Source organism: Mobula birostris, chromosome 20, assembly GCF_030028105.1.
Source record: "Mobula birostris isolate sMobBir1 chromosome 20, sMobBir1.hap1, whole genome shotgun sequence".
NCBI lineage: Eukaryota > Metazoa > Chordata > Chondrichthyes > Myliobatiformes > Myliobatidae > Mobula > Mobula birostris.
In genome coordinates this window covers 35572265-35584797 of record NC_092389.1, presented here as the reverse complement: position 1 = coordinate 35584797, position 12533 = coordinate 35572265, and the positions used below count along the sequence as shown (strand labels likewise).

The following is a 12533-nucleotide window of genomic DNA, read 5'->3' as shown; positions in this document are numbered from 1 at the left end:
TTACATCTAGTCCTATTGAAATGAATGCTAACATGGTATTTGCCTTCCTCACCACAGACTCAACCTACAACTTAATCTTTAGGGAATCTTTCAGAAGGACTCCCGTGTCCCTTTGCACCTCAGACTTCTGAATTTTTTGTCCATTTAGAAAATAGTCAACCCTTTCATTTCTTCGACCAAAGTAAATCCACTAAATAATGTACTGGGTGGGCACAGGAGTATATTCAGCCAGGGACTCATTCCTCCAAGATGCAGCACAGAGCGTCATAGGAAGTCATTCCTGCCTGTGGCCATCAAACTTTACAACTCCTCTCTTGGAGGGTCAGACACCCTGTGCCGATAGGCTGGTCCTGGACTTATTTCATAATTTACTGGCATAATTTACATATTACTATTTAACTATTTATGGTTCTATTACTATTTATTATTCATGGAGCAACTGTAACAAAAACCAATTTCCCTCGGGATCAATAAAGTATGACTATGACTATGAAATGACTATACACTTCCCAACACTGTACAGTCGGCCCTCCTTATCCGCAAGGGATTGGTTCTGGGACCCCTTGCGGGTACCAAAAAACGCAGATGCTCGAGTCCCTTATTCAACCTGGCTCAATCCGGTGAACCTTAGGACCCAGCGGAACCCCAGACCTTATTTAACCTGTCTCAGTGCGGTGGGCATTAGGACCCGGCGGCGGAGCTCTGAATCCACAGTGTTTCTGTTCACGAAAACGATCATGATCACGATTGAAGATCAAGTGCAAATAATAAAGCAATCGGAAAGAGGTGAAACGCCATCGGTCATTGGAAAAGTGTTAGGCTACAGTCGGTCAACGATTGAAACAATTTTAAAGGATAAAGTGAGAAAGGACCTGCTCCGATGAAAGCTACAATTATTACTAAGCAACGCAGTGGTTTAGTTGTTGGGTTTTGGGGTTTTGGGTTTTTGATCCTTCACATCAACCTGGCACGGATAGAGAGCGCACTCGAGAGCGGTCTGTCACTGGATCGAACTCGGGAATTTCCGTACCCGAGCCCGGCGCTGAAACATATGTTTCTTAAGTGTTTTATAAGCATAGAAAGGTAAAATATATACTATATACTAAGACAAACATTTGACTAACTGACACTAAATAATACCGGATGTACCTGTTCCGACTTACTTAGTAAGAGAACTTCTGTTTTTTTTTGATCCTGATCCACGATAACCTATGCATATCCTCCTGCATACTTTAAATAGAACATAGAACATAGAATAGTACAGCACAGTACAGGCTCTTCGGCCCACAATGTTATGCCGACCCTCAAACCCTGCCTCCCATATAAGCCCCCACCTTAGATTCCTCCATATACCTGTCTAGTAGTCTTTTAAACTTCACTAGTGTATCTGCCTCCACCACTGACTCAGGCAGTGCACTCCACGCACTAACCACTCTCTGAGTAAAAAACCTTTCTCTAATATCCCCCTTGAACTTCCCACCCCTGACCTTAAAGCCATGTCCTCTTGTATTGAGCAGTGGTGCCCTGGGGAAGAGCCACTGGCTATCCACTCTATCTATTCCTCTTATTATCTTGTACACCTCTATCATGTCTCCTCTCATCCTCCTTCTCTCCAAAGAGTAAAGCCCCAGCTCCCTTAATCTCTGATCATAATCCATACTCTCTAAACCAGACAGCATCCTGGTAAATCTCCTCTGTACCCTTTCCAATGCTTCCACATCCTTCCTATAGTGAGGTGACCAGAACTGGACACAATACTCCAAGTGTGGCCTAACCAGAGTTTTATAGATCTGCATCATTACATCGCGACTCTTAAACTCTATCCCTCGACTTATGAAAGCTAACACCCCATAAGCTTTCTTAACTACCCTATCCACCTGTGAGGCAACTTTCAGGGATCTGTGAACATGTACCCCCAGATCCCTCTGCTCCTCCACACTACCAAGTATCCTGCCATTTACTTTGTACTCTGCCTTGGAGTTTGTCCTTCCAAGGTATACCACCTCACACTTCTCCGGGTTGAACTCCATCTGCCACTTCTCAGCCCACTTCTGCATCCTATCAATGTCTCTCTGCAATCTTTGACAATCCTCTACACTATCTACAACACCACCAACCTTTGTGTCGTCTGCAAACTTGCCAACCCACCCTTCTACCCCCACATCCAGGTCGTTAATAAAAATCATGAAAAGTAGAGGTCCCAGAACAGATCCTTGTGGGACACCACTAGTCACAATCCTCCAATCTGAATGTACTCCCTCCACCACCACCCTCTGCCTTCTGCAGGCAAGCCAATTCTGAATCCACCTGGCCAAACTCCCCTGGATCCCATGCCTTCTAACTTTCTGAATAAGCCTACCGTGTGGAACCTTGTCAAATGCCTTACTAAAATCCATATAGATCACATCCACTGCACTACCCTCATCGATATGCCTGGTCACCTCCTCAAAGAACTCTATCAGGCTTGTTAGACACGATCTGCCCTTCACAAAGCCATGCTGGCTGTCCCTGATCAGACCATGATTCTCTAAATGCCTATAGATCCTATCTCTAAGAATCTTTTCCAACAGCTTTCCCACCATAGACGTAAGGCTCACTGGTCTATAATTACCCGGACTATCCCTACTACCTTTTTTGAACAAGGGAACAACATTCGCCTCCCTCCAATCCTCCGGTACCATTCCCATGGACAACGAGGACATAAAGATCCTAGCCAGAGGCTCAGCAATCTCTTCTCTCGCCTCGTGGAGCAGCCTGGGGAATATTCCATCAGGCCCCGGGGACTTATCTGTCCTAATGTATTTTAACAACTCCAACACCTCCTCTCCCTTAATATCAGCATGCTCCAGAACATCAACCTCACTCATATTGTCCTCACCATCATCAAGTTCCCTCTCATTGGTGAATACCGAAGAGAAGTATTCATTGAGGACCTCGCTCACTTCCACAGCCTCCAGGCACATCTTCCCACCTTTATCTCTAATCGGTCCTACCTTCACTCCTGTCATCCTTTTTTTCTTCACATAATTGAAGAATGCCTTGGGGTTTTCCTTTACCATACTCGCCAAGGCCTTCTCATGCCCCCTTCTTGCTCTTCTCAGCCCCTTCTTAAGCTCCTTTCTTGCTTCCCTATATTCCTTAATAGACCCATCTAATCCTTGCTTCCTAAACCTCAAGTATGCTGCCTTCTTCCACCTGACTAGATTTTCCACCTCACTTGTCACCCATGGTTCCTTCACCCTACCATTCTTTATCTTCCTCACCGGACAAATTTATCCCTTACATCCCGCAAGAGATCTCTAAACATCGACCACATGTCCATAGTACATTTCCCTGTAAAAACATCATCCCAATTCACATACGCAAGTTCTAGCCTTATAGCCTCATAATTTGCCTTTCCCCAATTAAAAATTTTCCTGTCCTCTTTGATTCTATACTTTTCCATGATAATTATAAAGGCCAGGGAGCGGTGGTCACTGTCCCCCAGATGCTCACCCTCTGAGAGATCTGTGACCTGACCCGGTTCATTACCTAGTACTAGATCTAGTATGGCATTCCCCCTGGTCGGCCTGTCCACATGCTGTGACAGGAATCCGTCCTGGACACACTTAACAAATTCTGCCCCATCTAAACCCTTGGAACTAATCAGGTGCCAATCAATATTAGGGAAGTTAAAGTCAACCATGATAACAACCCTGTTATTTTTGCACCTTTCCAAAATCTGCCTCCCAATCTGCTCCTCTGTATCTCTGCTGCTACCAGAGGGCCTATAGAATACCCCCAGTAGAGTAACTGCTCCCTTCCTGTTCCTGACTTCCACCCATATTGACTCAAAAGAGGATCCTGCTACATTACCCACCCTTTCTGTAGCTGTAATAGTATCCCTGACCAGTAATGCCACCCCTCCTCCCCTTTTACCGCCCTCTCTATCCCTTTTAAAGCACTGAAATCCAGGAATATTGAGAATCCATTCCTGCCCTGGTGCCAGCCAAGTCTCTGTAATGGCAACTACATCATAATTCCATGTATGTATCCAAGCTCTCAGTTCATCACCTTTGTTCCTGATGCTTCTTGCATTGAGGTACACACATTTCAGCCCTTCTATCTTCCTGTCTTTACACTGTTTATTCTGCTTCTCTTCCCTCAAAGCCTCTCTGTATGTTAGATCTGGCTTTACTCCATGCACTTCTTTCACTGCTCTATCACTCTGGGTCCCATCCCCCTCGCAAATTAGTTTAAATCATCCCTAGATTACTTATAATGCCTAATTCAATGTAAATGCTATGTCAAATAGTTGTTATACTGCATTGTTTAGGGAATAATGACAAGAAAAAGAAGTCTGTACATGCTCAAACAACAAGTGCTTGAAGAGCACTTCTGGGTTTTCTTGATTCGTGGTTGGTTGAATTCACGCATGTGGAACTCGCGGATAAGGAGGGCCGACTGTATTCCATCTACCACTTCTTTGCCCATTCTCTTAATCTGTCCAAGTCCTTCTGTAGCCTCTCTACTTCCTCAAAATTACCTGCCCATCCACCTACCTTTGTATCATCTGCAAACTTTGCAACAAAGCCATCAATTCCATCATCCAAGTCACTGACATATAATGTAAGGAGAATCGGTCCCAACACAGACTCCTGTGGAACATTGCCAGTCACCGGCAGCCAACCAGAAAAAGCTCCGTTTATTCCTGCTCTTTGTCTCCTATCAATCACCCACTGCTTTATCCATGCTGGTATCTTTCCTGTAATACCATGCGCTATTAACTTGTTAAGCTGCCTTATGTGTGGCAACTTGTCAAAGGCCTTCTGAAAATCCAAGTACACAACATCTACCGATTCTCCTTTGTCTATCCTGCTTGTAATTTCTTCAAAGAATTCCAACAGATTTCTCAGGCAAGATTTTCCCTTAAGGAAACCATGCTGATGGCAGCTTGTTTTATCATGTGCTTCCAAGAATCCCAAAACCACATGATTTACAATTGACTCCAACATCTTCCCAACCACTGAGGTCCTAACTGGCCTCTAATTTCCTTTCTTCTGCCTCTCTCCCTTCTTGAGCAATGGAATGACATCTGCAATTTTCCAGTCTTCCAGAACCATTCAAGAATTTAGTGATTCTTGAAAGGTCATTACTAATGCCTCCACAATTTCATCAGTCACCTCTTTCAGAATCCTGGGGTGTACACCATATGGTCCTGGCGATTTATTTACCCTTAACACCTTACGGTTTTCCAAGAACTTACTCCCTAGTAATGGCAACTTCATACACTTCTGACCCCTGACACTTTGGTACTTTCACCATATTGCTAGTGTCCTCCACAGTGTAAACTGATGCAAAATACTTATTCAGTTCACCCGCCATTTTCTTGTCCCCCATTACTACTTGCCAGCATCGTTTTCAAGTGGTCCGATATCCACTCTCGCCTCTCTTTTACACTTCATGTATCTGAAGAAACTTTTGGTATCTTTAATATTATCAGCTAGTTTAATATCATATTCCATCTTTTCCTTAATAACTTTCTCAGCTGCCTCTGTTGGTTTTTAAAAGCTTCCCAATCCTCTAACTTGCCATTAAATTTTGCTGTATTATATGCCCCCTCTTTAGCTTTTATGTTGACTTTGACTTCTCTTGTTAGCCACACTTGTGTCATCTTTACCTTAGAATACTTCCTCCTTTTTGGGATGTATACATCCTGTGCCTTCCGAATTGCTGCCACTAATTTCAGCCATTGCTGCTCGGCCATTATCCCTGCCAGCGTTCTTTTCTATTTACTTGTGGCAAACTCCTCTCTCATGCCTCTGTAATTCTCTTTACTCCACCGTAATATTGATACATCTGATTTAGCTTCTCCTCAAATTGCAGGGTGAATCTGATCATATTATGATCACTTATCCTCAAGGGTTTTTTTTTACCTTAAGCTCTCTAATCAATTCCAGTTCATTGCACAACACCCAATCCAGAAAAGCCAGTCCTCTAGTGGGCTCAATCATGAGCTGCTCTAAAAACCCATCTCGTGGGCATTCTAGAAATTTCCCGTCTTGGGATCCAGCACCAAAATGATTTTCCCAATTTATCTGCATATTGAAATTCTCAACGACTATTGTAACACCATCCTTTTGGCATGCATTCTCTATCTCCTGTTGTAATTCGCAGACTACATCGTTATTATTGTTTAGGGGTCTTTAAGTAACTCCCATCAGGGTCTTTTTACTCTTGCAGTTCCTTAGCTCTACCCACAGCGACTCAGCATCTTCCGACCCTATGTCATCTCCTTCGTATGATTTGATTTCATTGTTTTACCAACAGAGCCACACCACCCCCTCTACCTACTTGCCCATCCTTTCAATACAATGAGTATCCTTGGACACTAAGCCCCAGCTATAATCCTCTTTCAGCCATAATTCAGTGATGCCTACAACATCATACATGCCAATCTATAACCGTGCTACAAGTTTATCTACCTTATCCCATACACCGCGCACATTCAAATATAGTACCTTCAGTCCTATATTCAGCCTTTTCGATTTTGTCTGCCTTTTACATTGCAACCCATCCTGTTGACTTCAATTTTGCCCTGTCATTAGCCTCTCCTTGCTAGGAACCTCAAATCTCATTACAGATTTCCTTTGTTTGCAAACAGCACTATCACTCTGGTTCCCATCCCCCTTCCAAATTAGTTTAAACCCTCCCCAACAACTCTAGCAAACCTGCCTGCAAGGATATTGAACCCCTTGTGTTCCCCATCCCTTTGTGTAACCCATCCCTTTTGTACAGGTCATAACTCCCCCAGAAAAGGTCCCAATGATACATAAAATCTGAACCTCTGCCCCCGGTTCCTCAGCCACACATTCACTTGCCAGATCATCCTATTCTTACCCTGATTGACATGTGGCACAGGCAGCAATCCATAGATTACTACCCTGAAAGTCCTGTTTCTCAGCTTTCTACCCAAGTCCCTAAATCTCTCTTCAGGACCCCACAGGTCATTGGTGCCAATATGCACCAAGACTCTTGGCTGCTCACCCTCACCCTTGAGAATGCCATGAAGCTGATCTGAGACATCCCTGATCCTGGCACCAGGAAGCCGACATACCGTCTGGATGTCTCTATCGTGCCCACAGAATCTTGTCTGTTCCTCTGACAACAAAATCTTCTGTCAACACTGCAGCCCCCTTCACCTCCATGCTCTTCTCAGCCACAGCACCAGAGACCCAATCACTGTGGCTCCCCCCGGTAGGTCATCCCCCACCAACAATATCTAAAGTTGTATACTATTTTTGAGGAAAATGGCCACAGGTGTACTCTGCACTGGCTGTGTATTTCCCTTCCTTCTCCTGAAAGTACCCAGTTACCTGCCTCCTGCAACTTAGGGGTGACTACCTCCCTGTAGCTCCTATCTATCACCTCCTCAGTTTCTCATATAAGCTGAAGGTCATTGAGCTGCAGCTGCAGTTCTTTAACACATTCTCCAAGGAGCTGCAACTTGGTGCACCTGTTGCAGATGTGGTTATCCAGGAGGCTGGAGGTCTCCCAGAATTCATACACCTCACACAATGAACACAACATAGCCCCTGGAGCCATCCTCACTGCACAAACTATGCACTAACAAATGAAGAATAGAGAATGAATATATAATGTACTTTATTTATTATACTGAAACTAAATATGGTGGTTTAAAACTTGATGGCAACAGAAGCAGATTTTTTTTGGTATGAACAATAGAGGTAAACCCTGTAGTTATGATAGCAGGGGGAACCGCATTCCTAGAAAATGTGCTGTATTGTGATTTTCCATAATATGAAACTGTGCATGCACCAAGACATTCCAGTTGAGTAAAATTTAAATTTTGTGTTCATTGACTTTTACTTTCCATATAAATTCTGTGGAAGTGAATTTTACTCTGTACCTCATATTTCTCTGTTGTGTCTTGTTCATTCTGTAAGGGTGAATTTCCATTATCAAAACCACCATAATGCAGGGTGTATTTTGCTTCATAATTTGAGAAAGTTGATCATTTTCTTCAGTTACCCAATAATGTCAGAAGCACCCACACTAGAGTGCTCGTAAGAGCGCTCGATTTCATCCTGAACAGTACTAATCCTGCAGATCAATGAATACTGCCTCTGTGAAATATTTCTCTGATTTATCGAGCATCGTCAATGGTCTTTCAATCAATATAATCCAACTATCTTGCGAACTTTTTTCCAAAGCATCACATACCTTCTGTGACAGTAATAGCTGGCAGAGTCTTAACCTGAACAGGCCGAAATGGTTTGCCTTCAACAAATGGTGACTCAACAGATTCAAAAGCAGACTGGATTTCAGAACTGGAAGCAAAATGATCCATACCAAAGTGTTGCTCCTGCAGAAGCTCTTCTAGGAAGAGTGAATCACAGAGTCAAATTTTGCTGTAATAATTCTAGGAAACTCTCAAAATAAAGCCATATAAAGAAAAGCAAAAATTTCAACCAATTTGCAACAGATGAGACAAGCAGAATCAATCCATTTTAAAGTTGCTAAATTCAACATATTGTTCTCTGTCAATATTATAAATAAATTCAGGATTTATTTCCTAGCCCTTTACCAGCTGTTCCCATCTACATATACCATTACCTGGGCAGTAAAAATGAACTCGCTACACAGCTGCAGAACTCAGATATGCCCAAGTCCATTGGCTGTGTGGTTACTCAGCAGTATTGGGTACTGGCCCAATTCCTTTGTTTCGTACAAGTAGTTGTAAAATCATTTCAGATAAGGGATGAGTAAAGTCCTGACACTGGAAAACATTGAACTGCTCTGTGCCATTTCACAATATTCTTTGGGACTGAAGAAATGAGGAAGCAATCCCAAATTTTGTACACAAGATATTTTAGGGGAAAAAATCCATGGAAAATCTATGATGAAAGATCTTGAACCCAAAATGTTAACTCTGTTTCTCTTACCAAAGAAGCTTTATGACCCAAGCATTTCTATGATTTTGTTTATTGTTGTTAGAGTGAGTTTTTTTGGGTAGATGATTCATTTACACTTTAATGACTCTGGCCACCAGCCTTCTGTTTGACAAAGTACTGTAGATTGAGTTTACAACAATGCATTTCCTAAAAGCTGTGAATATCAGAATACTAGCCAGACGCTGCGGATGGAAGTGTGAAGTTTACAGGTAGATTCGAAGACGGCCTTATCCATAATTTATAAATATTAATTGTCCTCTGTATTAGCACGTAAAATACCAAATAAATGTATTGCGCATTTGACTTGCACTCCTAAAGGCTGTGAGTACCAACCCAGACATGTTGGCGTTAGGAGGAAAGGATGAAGTCAGAAGGTGTGATGTTTCGTATGTAGCTTCAAAAGGAAGCATTGTCTATAACTTTGTAAGTAGCAATTGCCTTTTGTGTTTAGTATATAAATATCGATCCCACATTGGGCTAGCAGACCTTTCTACCAAAAGCATCTCCGTCTGTATGATGCCTGCTGTACCATGTTGTGTCAAATAAAGAAGCTGCTTTGTATCTACCAGTAACTCTGTCTCTCCGGTGATCTCATCATTTGGTGTCAGGAATGGGACCTGTCGTGTGGCCAACATTCCTAGCAGTCTAAGTTGGTGAGTATTTTTCTAAAATAACACTCACACTTGGATCTGTTCGGTCGGTGGTGCACGGGAACACGACGTTCACGAATGCGGAGAGCTGAACTGCTAGATATTAAAGTAGTGTGTGCATGTGTGTTTATGTAAGTGAGGAATCTTTACGTGTTAATTTGGACCACCAGTTGCGAAAGGTGGTAACCAACGGTACGGTTCGAGACACCAGAGTAGGGGCGTGTATGCTCATTCGGGGAGCTGCATTTTAGTGTATGCGTCTGCAAGTGTGATGCAAAGGAATACAGCAGCCATCATGAGTTCAGGTACTCAAAAGTGGCAGATTGTAGAATACGTACTCTGCGGTTTTAAATATGTACTGTTTAACTGCTACCCATCTATGATATTTTGTGTAGTGTGGGGATATCTCAGGGAGAGGTTTTACCCAGATAGATCCACCAGAATGGCACCTATTGAAGTCAGGCAACATTAGGTTGAGAACCCTGATGATCCGAGCCAGCCCTTGACCTTGATAAGCCCTTCACCCCCGGGGAGAAACAGAGCATTTTGTCCGAGTTGCCCTCACTTAAAGTCACCTGTGGGAATTCAGAATTCTGGCGCAAGCTCGAAGAAATGGTTGAAATTCACCAGATGCACCCTAAAGATATACATGTGTTAGTGAAAGCCAAGTGCCCGAGGAATATGTGGGACAGGATGGCCCAGGGGGGTGCGGGATGGTACATGGGCAACTACTGGGAGCACCAGTAATGAAGAAAGATATCACTCTTTTAAAGGGGAAGTGAGGCAGCAGCTGGGGGGAGGCAAGAGTAGCTGGGGAACGATAAAGGCAGTGACCCAGAGGGCTGACGAGACAGCCATGGATTATGCAGAATGTAAATATCGAGCGTATGAGGAGTATTCAGGGTTGGATAATCCAGGGAGGGACAACCCAGTCTTCCTAAAAATGCTAAAGGAAGGCCTGAGCTCAGCCCACCAGGAAGTTTTAGATTTAGGCATAACGGTGAGGTCCAACTACTCTGCAATAGTTTCGTGGGCCAGTGAGATAGACCAAGGAAAAGGCAAGAGAAATCGTACAGTGGGTATAGTGGATGCAGCTGCTGTGATGTCCCGGAGAGTTTATTTTGCTTGCCAGCAGCCAGGGCACCTAGCAAAGGACTGCTGGACAAGGTATAAGACAGTGAAGGAGTTGATATGCTACAGCTGTGGCCTATCAGGACATGGCTGGAGACAGTGTCCAAAAGGGAGGGGGAAAACCCAGGCGAAGGTCACAGCAGACACCCAGTCACTTACCCCATCAGCAACCAGTCTGACTGTCGATCAGATCAAAGAGTTACTAACGGCGCCTCTTAAGGCAGAAAAAGATGTGGCAGCGGGCTCCATTGGCAGCGCTGGGGACTCACGGATGTACACAATGGCATTGTTAGGGGGGGGCGGCAATGCAATATGTTAGTGGACACAGGGGCATCGGTATCGATAACAGACTTACCCTTACCAACAACCGGACAGGCCAGTTATATCAGGAAAAACAGTAAAAGCAGAAAGAAGCGAGAAGCAGATACTAGAAATCGGGGAAGTGCAGGCTCCTGTGTATTTCTGGGTATGTCCAAATAATGAGGGCACGATCCTTGGAATAGACATCCTATGGAAAGCAGGAGCTGTCATAGATTGGGGAAAGGGAGAAATAATATGGACGAGTCAGGGGCAGTGAACACATACAACCAACAGAACACACAACCTGCCTAGCATAGTCGCAGCTGCCCCGATCATCAGAGACTGCGACCCAGATGTGGATGGGGTCTATGGGTTACCTTGTCAGCAGTTCCCAGCTGTGTGGGCTACTCACAAGCAAGATTGTGGTCCAGTAAAGATAAACCCAGTTAAAACAGAGGAGGGTCTGTATAAATCCCCTAAGCAGGACCCTATACAAAATGACACACGGACCGCTGTTCAGGGTATAGCGAAGGAACAAAAACACCAGGGGATACTCGGAGAGACTGCAGCCATTCCAGAACATAAAGTTTACTCAGTTCCTCCAAGGACAGACATTACTGCGAATAAGGCAGCAGGGGAACAAGAGGCAATTGAAATTGCAAGTGTGCAGGGGGAAATGACAGAAGCCAGCTTAGTAAAATTATATGAAGAGGTCGGGGCAGAAGAGAAGGAAAAGTGGAGGAGAAAAGGAGAAAAGGAGGGATCAGATGGGTGCTGGACAGACGGGGAGGAAAGAGTCGCGGTGGCCCCATGCTATATTAGACAGATACTACTAAAGTTTTATCATGGGGTGATGCATGAGGGAAGGCAGAGCATGATCACAACCCTCCGGCAGGACTGGTAGTGGCCAGGGATGGGTGGGGATGTTGAGAAATTCTGCCGCCGTTGTATCATTTGTGCCCAGCAGACCCCTGGTAAGGGCAGAAAGCTACAGCTGGCAAATCAGCCTTGGTCGAGGGGACCCTAGGAAAACATCCGTATAGACTTCACAGGACCCCGGTCGAAAAGCAGGGGGAAACGTTACTGTCTAGTAATTATGGATCACTTCACCCGGTGCCCCACAAGGGACTGCACAGCCCGCACCGCTGCATGGATCCTAGTTCAGGAAATCCTCCCAAGCTGGGGAACCCCAGTTCAGGTGGATTCAGATCAGGGAGCACATTTCACGGGGAAAGTGATGAAGGAAATGTGTCGACTGCTAGGGATTCAACAGCGGTTCCACGTACCCTACCACCCCCAGAGTTCAGGGATGGTAGAAAGGATGAACCGAACAATCAAGAATGCATTAGCCAAAGCTATAGCTGAGACAGGAAAGACATGGGTTGATGTATTACCAGGAATCCTGATGAGATTGCATGCAATCCCAAACTGCACGTTGGGTCTCAGCCCCTACGAATTATTGATGGGGCGAGCAATGCGACTCCCTTATGGGGTAATT

At 44.3% G+C, this 12533-nt stretch overlaps 1 protein-coding gene across 5 annotated transcripts in view; it reads right to left on the bottom strand.

The window, feature by feature from the left end:
* The window catches only part of LOC140185139 (amyloid beta precursor like protein 2-like), a 156677-nt gene that overhangs the window by 29113 nt on the left and 115031 nt on the right, over positions 1-12533 (bottom strand). For all 5 annotated transcript variants that reach the window (XM_072238506.1, XM_072238501.1, XM_072238505.1 and 2 more), the window contains one exon: positions 8224-8379. In XM_072238506.1, the coding sequence (XP_072094607.1) occupies positions 8224-8379 (156 nt within the window). The remainder of the gene's footprint in view (positions 1-8223; positions 8380-12533) is intronic.